This window comes from Diabrotica virgifera, chromosome 3 (assembly GCF_917563875.1).
Source record: "Diabrotica virgifera virgifera chromosome 3, PGI_DIABVI_V3a".
NCBI classification, from domain to species: Eukaryota; Metazoa; Arthropoda; class Insecta; order Coleoptera; family Chrysomelidae; genus Diabrotica; species Diabrotica virgifera.
In genome coordinates this window covers 23,621,532-23,642,550 of record NC_065445.1, presented here as the reverse complement: position 1 = coordinate 23,642,550, position 21,019 = coordinate 23,621,532, and the positions used below count along the sequence as shown (strand labels likewise).

At 33.0% G+C, this 21,019-nt stretch overlaps 1 protein-coding gene across 2 annotated transcripts in view; it reads right to left on the bottom strand.

Annotated features, from left to right (window-relative positions):
* Positions 1–360: 360 nt before the first annotated feature.
* LOC114349521 (ATP-binding cassette sub-family D member) overlaps positions 361–21,019 on the bottom strand; it is a 276,122-nt gene continuing 255,463 nt past the window's right edge. For both annotated transcript variants that reach the window (XM_050646369.1, XM_028299926.2), the window contains exons 5-9: positions 14,965–15,363; positions 9,763–10,020; positions 7,763–7,973; positions 5,645–5,770; positions 361–2,857 (exon numbers count right to left, since the gene is read on the bottom strand). In XM_050646369.1, the coding sequence (XP_050502326.1) occupies positions 2,677–2,857; positions 5,645–5,770; positions 7,763–7,973; positions 9,763–10,020; positions 14,965–15,363 (1,175 nt within the window). In that variant the 3' untranslated portion in view covers positions 361–2,676. The remainder of the gene's footprint in view (positions 2,858–5,644; positions 5,771–7,762; positions 7,974–9,762; positions 10,021–14,964; positions 15,364–21,019) is intronic.

Genomic DNA, 21,019 nt, shown 5'->3' with positions numbered 1-21,019 from the left:
TACTTCATTTAGTGCTTTTTTACTTATACTGTTATCTCCTTTAGTTTTATAAGATATTTCGCAAGTTGACTTAGCTTTTCATCCTTTTTGTGTGTTGGACCATATTTAGTTTGAGCCTGTTACATTGTGTTGACTATTTGTTTGTTCAATATATTTCTGTCTGTTGTTGTTGTGCCTTTCAATGAAGTTCGAAAAATAAGCAGGATATAGCATATAAAAAAATATACTAGAGATAGAAGGAAGATGGTTGGTTGGAAGAGGAATGAGATTAGAAGGATAAAAGGAAATTATTTTATATTCTTATTTTTTTAGTTTATAACTACAGAAAAAATGGTACTTTCACATAATAAACAAACACCATTGTTCTCGAATTTTTATTAGATGATCCAGTAAATTTGAATACACATTTATTAAATGAATACAAATTATTCCATGGTTACATAAACATTCGTTAACACTAATTACTTATACACTTGTTCAAATAATCGTTAACATACACTTTGCATGTGAACACTGGGTTGACAAATGACGATCGAATGATTTTGTATTACAAAATTCGAGATTTACTGGTTTACTACTACCAAACGTATGTTCCATGTTATTGTACCAATACCTGAAGGACATTGTAGCTGCGTTATGCTGCCTTTTAATCAAGAATCTCAAGCCTATTAAATGTCCACAAGAAAATTCAAATAAATTTGTCAACGCAGAAACTCAAGGTAAATACACACATCAAAAATGGCTAAGGAACTCCATTATTATTCAAAAATGTTTCAAAATTTGAAACATTTGCTTATTAATACATACCATCATAGAGATAATAAAGGGTAGACCAGGCAAGGTATGGGTGCTCTGTACATCGAGGTGTAACCATCTAGCCACATTTTGTGTCACATGCGCGAGATCGCTTTGTAAAAAGAGATAGATGGACCACCGATCGACTGCCCGAGAGTTACGCTATTTTGCTCAGTATGCCTTGTCTATCCTTATTATGTCTATGCATACCATTGGATTTGAAAACTTGTTCTCTACAAATCAAGGTATGCCATGAAAATTATTCTGTCAGTTACAAGTAGTAGTAGTTGCGTTCGCGGGTACAGTGGACAAATGGACATCCTAAATCTTGACGTCACAAAATTGGGAGGAGCTTATATTTGAGTCCAAACAATTTTGTTTATAAGGTTAAACACTCATAAGGAATTTTTCATTTATTGTTTGCGTGGTTTTTGTGACAAAATAAGACTTTTCATTTAGGTATTTAGTTAAAGAAACGTGTCAGTTAAGAAATTTTTATTCGTTTTTGCCCAGGTGAGTTAATTTAATGCAATGATAAGAACGTAAACAGTTTTGAGGTTATGTTTATTTTCAACCACCAAGGAATAAAAACCACCTGAGCAAAAACGAATAAAAATCTCTTAATTAACACGTTTCTTTAACGAAACACCTAAATGAAGTATTATTTTGCCACACAAAGCACATAAATGAAAAATTCCTTATGACAATTTTTTTTACAAACAAAATTGTTTGGAGTCAATATAATCTCCTCCCAATTTTGTGACATTTGTGACGTCAGACTTAGGCTATCCATTGTCGCTGACAATTTCTATCCTCACTTAATATAAATAATACCGTTAATAGATAAATATACACGGTATATTTACTTTTAATTAATATTAATAAATAATTATTAAATTATGCTAGGTAAATATACCTTGTTTATTTATCTATTAACGATATTGATATTATTTATATCATTTTAAAGTGCGCATGCGTTTTGCTGCTACTTTGTCGCCGACTAGTCGCCAACAGGCACCCGCGAACGCACTTAATAAGGCAAAAGTGATAGCGCATACGGTCTTCAAGATCTTCTTACACAAGAATGGATCCCTATTGCCCCAAAACGATATTGGTAATTTAATTTTAAGAATGCCAAGGCAGCGTCAAGCTGTATTTTACGTATACTTCTGGAGGAAACACAGATTATTCTTAAACACATTTGTTGTTACATTTTTATGTTAAAAATGTTCATTAAATTAGTGTACTTGTTAACTTTTGTTTGATTATTTCATTATAGAGAAATCATATTACACTGATATTAAGATGAATTCATTGCTGACTAATCAGGCATTATAACGGTATGCCACTTTTTAAAAATCCAATCAAAATTGATGTATATATATATATATTACAAAAACACTTTGTGTTCTTTAGACAATTGTGATGTGTTTTTTGTTCAAATTGCTCTTAAACTCATTGCAATATGTCTTTTTAAACTCGGCAAACCTGCCGAACCACGTTGACTAGAGTGACGTACGGTGTTGCCAAGTTCTTGAACAAATACATAATAATTACCAAAATTCACTAGATTGCCGTATAGATGTTGCCAAATCCTTGACTGAACACGTAAGAATTTTAAAGTTGACATTAAAAATAGAAAAAAAAAATGAAAATAAAACTTTTTTTAAAATGCTCAGAGTCCTTCATTTACCGGTATTGTATAGTCCGAAAAATTGTTTGGAATTATCACAGCACTATCACCAGGATGAAACTGAAAGAGTAAAGGCAAGATTTGTAGTTTTAAATGATTCGATAGGACGTAGATGAATACTATGAACTCTTCTCCTGAATATTTGAAATCTACAGTAAATGCTTGTCAGTTAGCTAATCTCTAAGTAGTTATGAATCCTCTCCAAGTAATTTGTTTAGTTCGTCCAGTCTTTTCGATCGTTCTTCGTTGTTTTCTGCTTTTAGAAGGTCCTCCTTTTCTTTCTTCAAGGTAAGTCTGCTGGTGTGGTTCAACTGACTAAATTCCCATGATCCTGTACCGTCGAATTGAAGGATGTGCGTATGGAATTTCCTAAAAACAAAAAATTTACTTGATTATACTAAAAAATCATACATATTACCTAAAATACTTTTTATTTGGGGGATTAGTGCAATCAAAATAACAATAGATAGCGGTTGATGACATGGTGATTCAGTCAGTCACCGTGATTTATAAATTACCAATAACTACCATTACTGGCTAACTTTAATAATTGTGATCAGCGACCAGATATATCAGATATCAATTACACGCTCACTAAACGTGTTTTATACAAGGTGTCCCAAAAGTAGCGGAATGGTCGAATATTTCGCGAACTACACATCGGATCGAAAAACTGAAAAATACGTTTTCAATAATTTTTAAAAATCTATCCAATGACATCAAATACGATTGGGGGGGGGGTCAACTTTGAAATCTTAAATAGAAACCTAGAAAATTGCAGATTTGAATTTTTTATGTAAAAGTAAGCAACATTTATTCCAGACATTTTTTCGAATTATGGATAGATGGCGCTATAATCGGAAAAAACCATTTATTGTGATACCATACGTAAATTATAGAGACGGTCTAACATCTCGAGAAATACACTTCCAAATGAAAAACCAAAAAAGAAGGTGTGTGTACTTTGTACGCACGTAAGAAGTAAGAAGTTATACTTCTATTATATAATTTCAACGAAATAAATATACTTAACAGTTACAACACAAAAAATTAACAATAATTACCAAAAATTAACCAAAACTTAACAATGCCAAATATTAAAAAAAAAAAGAAAAAAGTATGAATCGTCCGGGATTTGAACCCGCAATCTCGCGATTTGTCGATCTCTGGTCCAATGCTCTACCAACCAGGCCATCAAGGCGCATGTTACTGACGTTTCAGATACACATAATTACACATCACGGTGACAAGTGAAATATAAAAATAGATGTTTTTTTTATTTTACGCCCAAGGAAGACAAATCCAAAGACACAAAATTATAATAAATAATACATTTACTAAAAAATACTAATATATTATTTTAATGGCTTATTTGCGCTGATACATAATTTGAAAGATTAGCAACTAAACGTCATACTGTCTGTGTGCGTATGCGCGCAGATTTATGAAAATTTTACTCTTAATCGCGCCTAAAGAAGTATAACTTCAAAAATACGTGTTTAATATTTTTCAAAAACCTATCGAATCACACTAAACATGACCCTCCATCTCACTCACTAGAGGTGGGGTGGGGGGTAACTTTAAAATTTTAAATAGCAACCTCCATTTTTTATTACAGATTTAGATTCGTCATGAAAAATTAAATAACATTTATTCGAAACATTTTTTAGAATTGTTCATAGATGGCGCTATAATTGGAAAAAGACAATTTATTAGCGCCATCTATCAACCATTTTAAAAAATGTTTCGAATAAATGTTGCTTAGTTTTTCATGTCGAATCCGAATCTGCAATAAAAAATGGAGGTTGCTATTTAAGATTTTAAAGTTAACCCCCACTCCACCTCTAGGGGGTGAGGTGGAGGGTCATGTTTAGCTAAATTCGATAGGTTTTTTAAAAATATTAAATACGTATTTTTCGGTTTTTCATTTGGAAGTGTATTTCTCGAGATATTAGACCGTTTCTATAATTTACGTATGGTATCACGATAAATTGTTTTTCAGATTATAGCGCCATCTATCCGTAATTCGAAAAAATGTCTCGAATAAAAGTTGCTAACTTTTACATAAGAAATCCAAATCTGAAATAAAAACTCGGGGTTTCATTTAAGATTTCAAAATTACCCCCCACCCCACCTCTAGTGAATGGAGTGGGGATCGTATTTGATGTCATTTGATAGATTTTTAAAAATTATTAAAATCGTATTTTTCAATTTTTCGATCCGATGATTAGTTCGCGAAATATTCGACCGTTCCACTACTTTTGGGAGACCCTATATAATAAATATTACGATATTCTCGGTGAAAGCGATTTAGGGAACGGTGACTAACATCTGGGGATTTATAACAGTGAATTTTAGTAACTGTCAAATAAAACATATTTGTCGTTATGATCTACTGAAATTTCTCTTTTTAAAATAATAGATTTAAAATAATGTTAGTAATCGTATTAAATATATTTTTCAAAAAATATTAACAATCTATAAAAAAAATACATGAAATTATAGAGTTAATTTTAGTTTCATTTAAAGGGGGAGCGTTGCCAAGAATGTTTTATAGTGATTTCTATATGAATTACTTTATTGTTAATATTGTACCTAAATTTATTATTATAAGTCAAACCATCCAGCTCCGTTACAGTACATAAAAAAATCGGTGATCACGGTCACCCTTATTGAAAAATCACGTATCACTGATCACAGTCACCGATGTTACCGCAATCACCATAGTTACCGATGAAGACTTTTCTATTCCCAATAGTGTTTCGAATTTTGGTCGTGAAGGCTCCGATGTTGATGGTGTGACAAGTATTGAAAAAAATGGTAGTCTGGTCATGAGGGGCTGATGAAACGGAGCTTGTGAGATAAACATACTTTGTATGGTATTTGAGATAAGCAGTGCCTGATATGTAGATGTCTTGCCTTATGCGTAATTACTAATGTCTCCGGATATTGATGAGTTTCTGGGAGTGTGATCTCTTCAGCAGTGAAGGACTCAGATATTATCATTTCCGGTGAATGATTAGAGTTTTGAGTTCGATTATACTTTTAATATTTACTTTCTTTCTTTGTAAACCTTACGTTTCGTTTCCCGTTTTCCTCAAGATATAGGCAACTGTCTTAAGTTCCTCTTTAAGCTGTAGTTAATAATATACTTACCATAGTGTAGGTCTATGTGTGATGGTGAGTAGAGTAATTCCCATGTCTATAGCACTTTGGTATATGAAGCTTTCAACATCAATGGAGACTGCAGAAGTGCATTCGTCCAAGAGAGCGTATTTCGGTCTACAATTACCAAAAAAAAGTTTAAAAATCATAAAATACTAGTAAATTGTATAATATAGAAATGAAAACCAAAGCAATTATGTTTTAAAATTTATATATAGCTTAATAGGTTTGGGAGGTCCAATAGGGTTAATTCCTATTAATGCCTACTCGAAAGAGATCCTGAAAAATCTCTTGAGGGTGAAACAGCTGGAATAAAGGTAAATGGAGTTTCCATTAACAACATTAGATATGCGGATGACACTGTCATCTTAGTTAAAAATATTTAAGATCTTCAGAGACTGGTGCGCAGATTAGAGAATTTTGGAAAAGAACGTCAAGAAGACAAAATTTATGAGAATATTGAAAGCTCAAAGAAATAACGAGAACAAAATAAGAAGAGTGCTCTGCACAAGAGATTTAAAGTTGGAGTTAAGAGTTAGGTTGGCGAGGTGCTACATTGAATGCGACATCAATGAAAAAAACGGAATCATTCGAGTTGTGGTGAAACAAGAAAACGAAGAACTTCTGTTGGTGTGGAAGTAAAGAGAATGATATACTCCAACAGAAGTAAGGAAAAGAAAATAACTTAATTGGAACAAAAATGACAATAGTAGAAAAGAGCTTCTCATTGGAGAAGCTGAAGTAATAAAAATATTAAGAAAAGCTGAAGTAATAAAAATACTACTTTTGCAGTAGTGTTATGTAGGGGAAAAAAATAAGAGGTAGAAATAGATGGACTGATTTTAGAAGTATGGATAGACAGAGGCAAACTAAAGGGAGTTAGGCTAGCTAGAGACGCAAGAAAACGACAACTTGACACTCAAGGATGGATACGGCCTTTGCATGCCTGTCGAAGACGGAAGCTCTAAGTAGATAGGGATGATGACTAAGAAAGGAAAGTACTAAGATAAGAATAATGTATTGAAAATGAATAAAGGTGAATAATTGCTAAAGAAGAACAAATTAACAAAACCAAACAGATCATGGGCGCCAAGAAAATGATCTTCGATCACTCTCCCAGATATCTTACACTGCTGTCAAATATTAAATATATTGAATATATAAGTAAATGTAAATATAAAGGAATAAGAAGAAATGATATGGAAAATAAATAAACATTTATTAAAGATAACTACTAGATTTTTGACAATCTCTGAGTTAAACAATGCATATAATGTGACTCTAACATGACAAAAGTTATCGTTAAACATGATATACAATATAACAACAGTCCTGTTATATGTATGTACAAAATTATATACCTCTTACTTATACATACGTTACAACTCACATGAGACTTCTTTACCAAATGGTTACAGTACGCCTGCTACGTACAACGTATTCAAGAAAGAATATTCACCAATACCAACCCACTAAACTAACAGGTAGTTTTAAGCGTGTTAAGGTATGGCGTATATTATAAATCAAACAGTGATACCACAACATAATAGGTGTGGCATCGTCGCAAGAAATTTTAAATATAGAAAATAATAATTAGAAATAGTTAATTACGCGAAAATTAGAGAAATTAATTAAGAGATCAAGAGAAAATAATTATAAAAATATTTAATGAATTCAAAAGTGATTCCGTAACGTATCAGACCGTTACAGTATAAAATAAGACCGTATCAGGGTGTATAAAAGAATTCTGAAAATATTGTGGACAGAACAAAGGGACGAATAAAGAAATGGAAATCTTGAATATAAATAAAACAAGAACATTAGAGTGTCTCGGACATATTACACGTGGAGGTAGACACAACTGAATATACAGGGAAAGATCCAAGGAAAGAGAAGCACATGGAGACGTCGACATGACTGCGCTACCTGTAACTGACCGTGACCAATATAAAGATTTAAATTAGATTTTAAAGACATTTAAATTATATGTTCTATTTTAGTCTTCAAATACAACCTACAGGATTTTTTGCCAGGGGTAAGTATTTACTTTTTTGGCGACAGTTCTTGTTACATAAGGTACTTAAAGAAATATAGAGTAGTAGAACTTACTTGTGATAAAACAATCGCGCAATAGCCATCCTTTGTTTTTCACCACCGGATAAGATGTCAGTCCAATCTTTCATTTCATAGAATCCGTCCCTCTCGACGATATGATCTAGATGTACCATAGTCATTATTTTCAGTAAATTTTCTTCGGTAATACCTTTCTTTACCATATCCGTGTAAGTGTCGGGGTATATTACTTGGTCTCTTAAATTACCTAGAAAAAAAACCATAAATTTTACATTAAAATCAACTTTTATATAGTATAGTATGTAGTTTAGACACTGTGATAAATCCGAGCAATTTATCGATATCGATCGAGTTGTTTCAATTTATCGTTGTGTGTAAGCGGTACATCGCAGCGATATATGGAAATTGGAGTTGGATTGGAGTTGGTATCGGATTGTATCAATTCAATTCATTGTATCTATCGAGTTGTTTCAGTTTATAATCAATCGCGACAATATATCGCAGCGTCTAAACAAGCTTTAAAAAAATCAATATATCGTAGCAATTTATCGTCACAATAAATGGCTCGCATTTATCGCGGCGTCTAAACGCTACTTAAGATGAGCAAAATTAAAGGAATACAGTAAAAAGGTTGAAATCAGGAAAAGCAACAATGAATTAATAAAAAATATAGGAAACTAGAGGAAAATATACCCATGAAGTAGAAAAAATGTCACATAATAAATGTATACAGTGCTAGTCAAAAGTCCGTACCCCCCCTCGTATCTTTTGAACGGTTATACCTTTAATAGTGATACTTGGAGGGATGAAATAAACGGACGTAAGCTTCTTAACTAGTCATGACAGGTGACGTAATAGTGACAGATGACGCTACAGAGCCACTGTGACCGATAATTTTAATGGGATCTTATGGCAAATGATAAATACCTCGTTTGAAAGGTATTCAAAATACCTATTCAGTCATACTAATTTTTTTGGGTTTTAGTTGATTTTGATTTTGGTGAATAAATTAAATGAATATAACATTGTAGTTTCGCATTTAATTAATAAAAATTCAAATGTCCGCCTATGGTTTTTTTCAATTCTCTAGTAGTTTTTACGTCGACGTCAACCTTTTTGACGAGTAATTATCTGCGGAATTTTGAATTTTTATTAGTTAAATGCGAAACTACAATTTTATATTTATTTCATTTATTCATCAAAATTAGGTTAAACTCAAACAAAATTAGTATGACTGAATAGGTATTTTCAATACCTTTCAAACGAGGTATCACTTGCCATAAGGTCCCATTTAAAATTATCTGTCACAGTGGCGATCTAAAGTCATCTGTCATAATTACGTCACCTGTCATGACTAGTTAAGAAGCTTATGTCCGTTTATTTTCTCCCTTTTAATTTCACTATTACATATAGGTATAACCGTTCAAAAGATACGAGGGGGTACGGACTTTTGACTAGCACTGTATAAAGAAGGAAACCTCAGAAATCCCAGTAACTATAAAGGAATCATGCTAGTGAATAGATAAATTCACCGAAAATACACTATGACAATATCAACAACGCTTCAGAAAACAAAAATTGACCATAGACGCCATTCACCCATTAAAACAAATGATTGAAAAGTGCTACGAACATGACATACATTTATATCTACTATTTATAGACTTCCAGCAAGCATTTGACTCTGTCAATTCTTACTCTAAATACGAAATAAATACCTATCGACAAAACTGATTAAATTAGCGAAAATTACAAAGGATAACTTTGTAGCAGAAACTATAACATACGAAGGAAATACAGAAACTGTCAATATCTAAGTAGGAATTCGACAAGGTGGCAAATTGAAATCAACAAGATAATAGCACGCAAGTTCATGTGAGTTATGACAGTCTGTTTCGACCCTTAATATCTGTCATATATATGTCACTAGGCATAAATCACTTGTTTAATTAAACCCATGAGTAGTGACCCGTGAGTAATGACCCGTGAGTAATGAACTAATACTCACGGGTAAATGGTCGTAGAAAAAAACTTACCTATTACCATATAAGGCCTCTGAGGAATATAAAACATTGAATTTTTAGGAGTATGAAGCTCTCCACCGTAAATAGGCCATAATCCACTCAATATTCTGAACAAACTGGACTTTCCACAGCCATTTGGACCCGTAATTAGCAAGTGTTGTCCCGGAGTCAATTCAAGACTTAGAGACGGACACACTATATCGCAATTTGGAGTTACTATAGGAACATTCTTTAGGATGATCTCGTTATTGGTTGAGTAGATGATTTTACCTGAAAAGTATACGTATGTTAAAAATAAATATAAAATTTGGATTCATAGTTCAGAAAAATAAGGAAAAAAATATCCTGTTGGTGACACAACCCCCTCCAGGCCGAAACCAAATTTTTTGAGTAGTATGGACATCTATATTAATAACCTGTATGTTTTCTGCAGCCGATTTTGATGATATACATAGTTATAAACAAATGAAGATCGAAAAACGGTAAATTTTCGCTTTTTTCGTCTATTACCAAAAAGTTAAACATTTTAAACAAATGTGAGAGAAGAAACTCATAAATCGTATAAAAAACTTCAATATGGCGTTCGCTGAATATGTCTATCCTTATTGGTTGCTTAGAAAATTTCAAAATAAATCGTAAATTTTTAGTTTATGTAAATATTCATAACTTATGTAAAAATTAACTTAGAACCTTCTTATTACACGGAATGCTGAGACATCTGGTGCTTAAATCATAACCTAAATTTCAAAGCAATTGGTCAAATAGTTTAAAAGTTATTTAGTTTGTTTATCCCAAATTAATTTTTTTGCAACACTAAGTCAGAAAATGATGAAGTTACAGTAATACTTTGGATAGTTTATGAAAGAAGAAGGTTTACACTATTAATTTAATTAAAAAAAATGACAAAAAATAATTCTAAATATTGCAAAATTATTTTGCAAGAACATGTGAATTAAAAAAAGGAGGGAGGCTAACTTCGTCCCTAATTGTCCTAGACAATTGCTTTTCCTAAATGCGTATAAAAATTCAGTCTTTCTAAATATGAAGAAATAATTTTTCTACGGGTAACGGTTAAAAAGTTATTCTAATTGTTTATAAGTAAGCAAAAAATCGACATGTTTTTGCAAAATAATTTTACACTGTTTAAAATTAGTTTCTGTCATTTTTTTTTATTAAGCAAGTACAAAACTCAAAGAAGTACCACAAAATGTACATTTTGTGGTACTTCTTTGAGTTTTGTACTTCCTTACCTCGAGACCACATTTGAGAATGGATACTTCTCTTCATGTTTTTTAATTAAGTTAATAGTATAAATGTTCTTCTTTCATAAACTGTCCGAAGTATTACTGTAACCTCATAATTTTCTGACTTTAGTGTTGCAAAAAAAATGAATTTGGGATAAGCAAATTAAATAACTTTTAAACTATTTGACTAATTGCTTTGAAATTTAAAATATAATTTAAGCACAAGAAGTTTCAGCATTCCGTGTAATACGAAGGTTCTAACTTAATTTTTACGTAAGTTTTGAACAATTATAAAATCTCAAAATTTATGACTTATTTTGCAATTTTCTAAGCAACAAATAAGAATAGACATATTCAGCGAATGCCATATTGAAGTTTTTTATATGGTTTATGAGATTCTTATTCACAAATTTGTTTAGAATGCTTCACTTTTTAGTAATAGACGAAAAAGCGAAAATTTACCGTTTTTTGATTTTCATTTCTAATTTTATCCTTCTTTGTCACTCCACTCATGCATCTAAGCATTCTCATTTCCGCCACATGCATTCGTTGTTCCTCTTTCTTTTTCACTGCCCAACATTCAGTTCCGTACATCATAGCTGGTATTATGGCTGTTTTATAGAATTTTCCCTTCAGCTTCATTGGGATTTCTCTGTCACACAACACACCACTCGCTTGCTTCCACTTCATCCATCCAGCCCTAATTCTACTGCATGCATCTCCATCTATTTCTCCATTACTCTGTAATACCGATCCTAGGTACTTAAAACTATTGCTTTTCACAATCATTTCACCATCCAAAGATACCATTTTGTAGTAGCTCCATCTTTAAATGAACATTCCAAATACTCTGTTTTTGTCCTACTAAGTTTTAAACCTTTTTCCTCCAGAGCTTGTCTCCACTGTTCCAGTTTTTGTTCTAAGTCTCTTTCACTATTTCCTACTAACACGACATCATCAGCATACATTAAGCACCATGGAATGTTACCCTGTAGTTTCGCTGTTATCTGGTCCAAAACTAATGAGAATAAATACGGGCTAAGCACAGAACCTTGATGCAATCCTACTTTCACATGAAATTTATCAGTCTCTCCAACACCTGTCCTAACACTAGTCGTTACTCCCTCATACAGATCCCTCACAATCTTTACATATTCACCAGGGACTCCTTTCTTATTGAGTACCCACCACAGAATCTCTCGAGAAACTCTATCATATGCTTTCTCAAGATCAATGAATACCATATGAGCGTTTGTTTCTTTACTCCTGTATTTTTCCATCCACTGTCTTATAATGAAAATTGCATGTTGTTGATCTACCCTGCATAAAGCCAAATTGATTCTCGGATATTTCGGTCTATTCACGTATCCGTCTACCAATTACTCTTTCCCATATTTTCATGGTGTGGCTAAGCAGTTTTATGGCCCTGTAGTTTGTACATTGTTGTATACCTCCCTTGTTTTTGTAAACGAGTACCAGTATACTGCTTCTCCATTCGTCTGGCATTTGTCCAACTACCATAATTCTATTAAATAGACCTGCTAGCCCCCTTGTTCCTGTCTCTCCCAATGCTCTCCATACTTCCCCAGGAATATCATCTGGTCCTACCGATTTTCCTTTCTTTATTTTTTGAAGCGCTTGAGCGACTTCCTCGTTGGTTATTTTGGTGACCATTGCTGCTACTGTCTCCGTTGACTCTACAGGCTGTCTGTCAAATTCTTCATTTAATAAGCTGTCAAAGTACTTTCTCCATATCTTTTTGACATCCCTTTCGTGAACTAGTATTTTATGATTTTCATCTCGGATACATCTAATATTTTGCTTTCTTTGCTCTCTGTTTGGCTATTTTATATATCTTCGTTTCGCCTTCCCTGGTATCAAGTTGATCGTATAGGTTTGAATATGCTTCTGCTTTGGCTTTTGCTACTGGTACTTTAGCTTCCTTTTTTGCCATCATATAGTTTTGAAGATCTGTGCCGGGTCTGGTTTCTTGCCACTTTTTATATAATTTTCTCTTCTCTTTTATTTTTCCTTGTACTTCGTTTGACCACCACCAAGTCTCTTTATCCTCAAACTTTTTTCCTGACTTTTTGCCAAGTATTTCAATAGCAGTCTCTCTAATACTACTGGCCATTTTTCTCCAAATTGTATTAGGGCTTCCTTTCATGTTCCAACATGTTTTTTCTACTATTCTTCTCCTGAATAGACCTTCTTTCTCATCTTTCAGCAGCCACCACTTGATTTTTTGTGGTCATCTCCGATATTTTTGTTTAGTTTCGCTTTTTACTTCAATGTTCAGAACAAGCAGCTTATGTTGTTGGCTTACTGTCTCACTAACTATTACCTTGCAGTCCTTGCATTCACGTATGTCTTCTTTCCTTATCATGAAGTAGTCTATTTGGGATTGATGTTGTCCACTTTTGTAGGTAATAAGTTGAGTTTCTCTCTTTTTAAAGAATGTGTTAACGATCGCCATATCCAATGCTGTTGCTAATTCAAGCATGTCATCTCCAGCTTCATTTCTAGTTCCAAAGCCTAATCCCCCATGTATTGTTTCATATCCTGTCGTGGTCTTTCTAAAATCAATATAATTATGTAATAAATTTTAATACAAAATATTTAATCAAAACCTTACAAACGTGTCTTTTAAAGAACGTGTTCGTCCTAGATTTACTCCAAATATTCTGCAACACAACTTACACATAAAACACTTTTGAAAAAAGGTTTGTAAACTTTTAACTAAATTTTTGTATTAAAATTTATTAATTATATTGATTTTACCTCTTCTTCTTGTAGTTTCATGGCCTCCACCTCTTAGGTACTTGGCCATTATATTGATTTTACAAAATACTGACAACTATTTTGACAACGATTTGTCATTAAAAATCCCCATTATAGCAGGCCAATAAAACGAAAAAGACCCTCATTTTAGTTCCGCCGAAATCCACAAGAGGTCGTCATTGTGACTTAACATCACCAATAGAAAGCTCGAATTTAGGCTGTCACCACAATTTGTTTTCAAACGTCAGAAATCTTTAGATCTCAGGCTCTTTGGATTTCGTTTGTGTATGAAAGATGTCGCTGTTGCGTCTGCTGCACATTATTTTTAATAATTTGCTAACATGACAGAAATGATTGGATTTCGATTCAGAGAGCACACCACGAGTCGCTCTAATGAGATCAAAAGGATGAAATCTCCATAAGCGAGTGCTGGTGGTCTCTGTATCCAAACTAATCTTAAACTGTCTTTCTTTTGAAAATCCACAAGGAAAAGAAATTTTTTTTCTTGTAGTTGGCTGTATACCATCAATCACAAAAATTGGAAAAATTCTTTGTAAAAGGTATAAAATTTTATTAAAATTCCTTTAGAGTTGCCATTAAGTCATTGGAATGTAAACAACTCAATTTGCATCCCACGTGTTGGGAAATTCAATACATTACCTAAGGGCATTATCCTATTTGCCATGTATCCATCATAAGGCATTTTATTTAAGTATGCACCTTTAATGCATCCATGTTATATTGAAAGGGATTTTACCCGAATATTTTTCTTTGGTGACTCAGCTAGCATCCAATCTATCTAACACTGATGATGATTTTTTTATAAAATCGAAAACGTTTTGTTGTGATGTAGCCCTTTAAAGGGATTTTAATAAAATTTTATACCTTTTACAAAGAATTTTTCCAATTTTTGTCTTTCTTTTCGTCTACTCACAAAATTGAGTACTAGGAATCAAATTCGTTTGAGTTTTGCTTAGATTGATTGACGTGTTGTGGAATGCATATTAGAGATTCCCCATTCCATTTGCGTTGCAAAGTATGGAAAGCTTGGATTTAAGCTGTGACCAGAATTTGTGAGTTCGAAAGGATGAAATGTGCATAAGCGAATGGTGTGCTTCTCAGTGTCGAAACTAAATCTTAAACTACTGTATTTATTTAATTGATTGAATATGTATGAACTATCTCTTACCTTTGGCTAAAGGTTGATCACCACGGAACTCAATCTCGAAATCAGCAGACTTCTCTTTCTTAGCGACGAGAGTCTTGTGGTAAATTCCGTTACTAGCTTCCTCTAAAACCTCGAACATGTTGGCCACCCTGGCCGTATGACCAGCTAACTCGACGATGTTCTTGTAGCTGCTCATGAGCCGTTCTACAGCATCTGAGCCAGTTATCAACAGGTTCTTGGAGGTAGTGAAGTAGTGCGTTCGTTCTGATACGCTATCTTCTATTTGGTCGTCGGCTGTGTCTTCAGCGATGAGAGATTCTGATTTGGATGAAAAATCTGGTATGGAAAGAAGACTTTTGTTGGAGATTTTGCGTCGATTGCCGGCTGCTAGGAGAATAGGCAGAGATACGACTATTATACCTAGAAAATAATAAAAGAAAAACAACAATTATTTTTACTATAATCATTAGAAAAGATTACTTCTTAGTTTTTACTAAAGAATCTAAATTAACCTTGGAAATCCATGAGACGTTGTAGTTGTAGTGATTGAAGGGCTCTTCGAGAGAAACAATAATCTAGCTCTAGAAGAAATCTACGAGATGATAGGTTTCGCAGAAACCCTAGTCACAGCACGAGATTTCAATTCACAACATGCAGTATATGGGTTGTGGGTGTGTAGACAAATCGTGCTGGAGAAATGCTTCTAAGATACTGCGAAGATAGAGCCAAGATGATCTTCACACCAGATGAATCAACAAGAATTAGACCACCCAACTACTTAACATTCGTCTTATTCATCACAAAAGAAATAGTTATGGCAGACGTGAGACTACATTTCGAAACCAGTGAGAGGAATTATGACAATTAGAATTGACCTACACAGAATAGAATCAGTCAAAAGGTGGAAATGGAAAGAAGCAAACGGCAGAAGACAGTTAAACGAAATGGAGAGGGAAAATCGAATCCAAATAAGAATTGGAAAGAAAAATAGAAGAATTCACGAGAAAAACCCAACAAGCTGTTGGAATAACACCATAAAATAAAGGAAAGGAACATAACCAGGAAAGCATACCAAAAAACAAGAAGGATTGAATTCAAAATATACAGCGATGAACTAAAAGAAATGGGAACAAGATTTAGATGTCTCACGAGAAACAAATGGCACAACTACATAAAAAAATTGAAAGAAAGCCAGAGGAATGTATGGAAAATACTGGAACCAAAACGAGAGTGAAAAAAAAATAGTTAACAATGAAAGAACACATTTCGACACTCAGGAAAATGGATGCAATAACAAGAAAAATGGAAGAAACACACGGATATAAAGAATGTCAGATGGACAAACCATAAAAATGATAAATAACCACTATGAGAGAATGAAAGAAAGATACTAATTTATAGTAGAGGTAGAAGACTAGAAGACTACCTGCGACCAGAAGGAGTGGCAAAAATAATAAGAAAACTAAAAGGAAATACACTGAAGGAACTCCCGAACAAAATTATGAAGCAACTAGTCTACAATTACATATTCTGAGTAAAACATGTATATTTTACGAACAATACATGAAAATTATTCCTCTATTAAAACCAAAGAAGAATGGAAGAAGTCCAGAAAGCTATAGACCAATATCACCACTGGAATAACTAGGAAAAGTTTGTTTTCTATACTTCCACAAAATTTATTATAACGATGTGATGACTACAGCTGTTTCGGCAGAGTGCCTTTCTGAAGTGATTTAGTTTACGATGGTTTGCCTATTTAAAGTCTTTAACTGAAGAGGTTGAGGAGTGGGGAGCTGTTTGTCTCGAGTTGGTCATTCAGAATTATATCTGTATTTTTCAATTTATTAATTTCCATAGATTCTATTAAAGATAGATTAAGGCCTTTATTTTGAATATGCAGAATTTGAAACTATGTGTGTGTTCACAAAGAGGGGATGGCATTAGATAAACTTTTTGCCACAGATATTTGAAAGTTGAAGATTGAAGATGTCATATTAAATTTTTATTTTAGAATCTTTAAGAAATTGTATGATAATATCATTAATAGTTTTGGTATTGAAGCTTAGTAGATGTGAAATATTCAGCGGTAAACTTACATTCCGCTCCTGAAGTCTAGCAATTAGTGCTTTCGTATGGTTTTTATTAAGTTCACAATTAAAGATTATATGATTTAAATCTGCAGTAGAGTAGTTATCACATGAACAGAGAGAGTTGATACGCATTCCTATTTTAGCTAAATGTGCAGGAAAATTGCCATGGTTTAATCTTAAGCGACTTAGGGATGTGGAATAAAATCGAGTAACGTGATAATCAAATATATGTGGGATATTTTGCGGAAGTTGTGGGTGTATGTTAGTGTATGGATTCCTCGAAGTTTGTACAAACTTAAGCCAAATAGTTTCCCATTTTTTTCTTAATTTTTTATGCAATTCGGGAATGTAATCGCTGGAGATTGTTAAATCTACTATTTCATTTAAAGTTGCTGAATTCTTTGCCATTTCATCCACTATCTCATTTTCTTTGATTCCGGCATGTCCTTTTACCCAGATAAAGACCAAGTCACTGCTATTATTTTTAAATCGAGCGATTGTCTTTCTAATATGGCATAACAACTCATTGTTGTGTTTTTTGGTTATTGGTTGCGATATTGCCTCAAGAGCAGATAAAGAATCTGATAGTATAACCGTGTCTCCAAAGTTCTGTTCAACCGCGTAAGTTAGGGCTCTTTCAATAGCATAAAGTTCGGCAGTGAAGATAGATGTACATTTAGGTAGTCTAAAAGAATTACCACTTTTTATATTAGAAACATAATAAGCGCTACCTACACTATTACATGTTTTTGAACCATCTGTATAGATGTATTTATAATTAGAAAATTCAGATAAGATTAATTTTACAATTTTATTGTTTTGGCATGGTAAGTTTCTGTATGTAGGTTTTATGATCTTTGGAAAGATTGCGATTTCCTCAATAGAAAGGTTATATATGGGTAATATTTGTTTAGTGTTAATGCTAAAGTTGTTAGTTTCTAGATAAGCATCTGTAAGAGGGGGAGAAGTTTTAATTCTCCAATAAGAATTTGTTAAGTTATATTCAGTGAGACTGTTAATTTTACTTAATAATTTATGTGAGTCTAAAGTCCTGGTCTTTAATAGAAACTTATTAGACAAGAATTCTCTTCTAAGGTTTAGAGGAGGTTCCTGCGCTTCTGCTAGAATTGCAGCACATGGCGTTGACTTAAACGCACTAATACATATACGTATTGCCTTATACTGAATATGATCGATTTTTGATAAATTAGATTTTGACGATGAACCATATAAAAAGCATCCATAATCAATGATTGACCGAATATACGATTTATAGAACATTAATGCTATCTTTGGGTCGGCACCTCATCTAGCTTTACATATGCAACGAAGCATGTTTAAACCTTTTTCGCATTTGTTGATAATGTGATTCACATGGAGTGTCCAGGTTAGTTTTTTGTCCAAAACCACGCCCAGATACTTATGGTGAGAGGATACATTAATATCAACATTACTTAAATTTATACTGGTAGGGGAACTTAACCTATGTCTAGTGAAAAAGGTGATGCTAGATTTCTCAGGGGATAACGTGAAATTAAAAGCCATAGACCATCTTTTTACACATTGCATTATCAGTTCCAAATCGCATAAACACTCATTATATGATTTACGGCTGCTGTATATACAGAAATCGTCTGCATACTGAATGATTTTAATTGTATTATTTGTTTCATTTAACATGTCATGCAATTCTGCAGTATAGATATTAAAAAGTACTGGACTTAGGACTGAACCTTGCGGAATTCCGACTGATAATAATCGAGGGCCGTAAATGTGATTTTCTGAATCTCGAATGAAAACTTCTCTGTCCCTATACAAATCTGTGATTCTTTGTGCGAATTTATAATTTAGACCGTATTTTATGAGCTGTACAGTTAGAATATCAATATCCAGAGTATCATAAGCCCCTTTAATATCTAAAAACAAGCATGCCGTTATAAGATTAACGGAAAGTGCATTCTGAATGTCGGAAACTAAGTGAGCTAATGCTTCAGAGGTGCCTTTGCCTCTGCGATATCCAAACTGATTAATAGGTAATAAACAATTACTTTCAAAATGCAATTCCATTCTTAATTTGATAATTCTCTCAAATGTTTTTGTAATGCATGATATTAATGAAATGGGTCTGTAAGAGTTAGGTAGACTTAAATTTTTGTTGGGTTTAGCAAGTAAGCAAATTACAGTTTTTTTTAAACTTTGGTCATATAAACCTTGCAACCACCAACTATTAAAAATATTTAAAAGAATGTCTTTAGCAATTGCAGGCAAGTATTCAATCATTTTATATGTAATGCTATCAAAACCCGGTGCTGTACTTTTAGATTGTTTGATTGCTAATCGTAATTCCTCCAAACTGATAGGCATATAAAATGATTCATTGCATGCTACATTACTATTGAATTTACTGAAGTCGATTTTATTTGATGCAAATTTGGGAATAAAAAACTCAAAAAAATCGTCCACCATATCAGCTGATATACTGCCCGATCCCGTTGAGTCTTTGTTTGATATTTTTTTTATAAATTGCCAAATTTTAGTAGGGTGCGTGTTTTTATTAATACTGCTTATGAAAGATATCCAGCTGTCTCGAGCTTTTTTAGAAAATAGTAATTTAGTTTGACTAGCTACATTTTGGTATTGACAATAGTTTGTATAGTTTGAGACACGTTTATACTGGTTCAGGGCTTCTTTTCTGCGACGAAACATATCATAGCATTCGGTATCCCACCATATTGGACGTTGAGTTACTTGTTGTCTTGCTCTTTTTAGGGGAATAGTTGCGGATGCTGCTTCTGAGACCTTTTCCATAAAAATAGAGAAGCTTAGTAGATTGGAGTTTAGATTTTGGTTTGTACTAATTAACGAATTTTCCAGTATAGTGGAGTATGCAGACCAATCAGCTAATTTATCATTCCATTTAGATGCTGGATTTTTATTTATTATAACTCTATCCCTAATAATTTCAAATTTGATTAAACAATGATCTGAACCTAACGCATCTGGTACGACATCCCATATACAACAATCACTAGCCAAACTAGCAGAGCAAAATGTAATGTCTACCGCCGAAGGTAGCTCTTCTGGACGAGAAATTCTAGTTGGTTTACCATTATTGAGAACAACATAGTTATTATCATCTAAGGCTTCTACTAATTGATTACCACAAGCTTTATTAATATGAGACCCCCAAAGTGTATGATGGCTGTTAAAATCGCCACAGAAAATAACAGGAGAATTAAATTGCCGAAAGATATTTGACCAATCTGATTTAGAAACATTTAATTTAGGTGGTTTATACACCGATACTAGTATGATATTTAAGGACGGAAATTTAACTGCGCAAAGTTCTAAATCTTTTTTATATGCAAAAGTAATAGGAAAATTGATAAATTTAATGTCTTGGCGAACTGCAATGGCAACACCGCCAAAGCCATTTGCACGATCCTGTCGGATAATCTTATACCCTTTTAGTTTAAAAGAATGGTTTGGTTTTTTAAAGGTTTCTGATAAAGCTATAATATCTACAGGATTATTGTGTAAAAAATTTAATAAACTTGGATGGTTTTTAGAGAAAGAACGAATATTCCATTGGATAACTTTAATGTTTTTACTATTGAGTGTACTTATCTTATTAGTGGATTGAATCATCAGAACAAGATTCAATATCCATTTCTGGAATTAGATTTGAAGAACTTAATATAGAGGACATCATATTTCTAATATTTTCTTCTAAATTGTAATTTGTTGCGGATGAATCTGAATTAACTACTTGTTTAACTACGGTTATTATCTGACTTGTTAGTTTTTCCTTATATTGGATAAAGTCATCTCTGTGAGGATTTGGTATGATGGGATTATGTGAAGATTTGGTTTTTTTTGTTTGAAAATGGGAAGAAGTAGGCAGAGACTGAGAAATAGGTGGAGACTCCGGAGCAGATGGTTTACGTTTTTTCACTTGTCTTTTGGGTGAAGTATTTCGAACA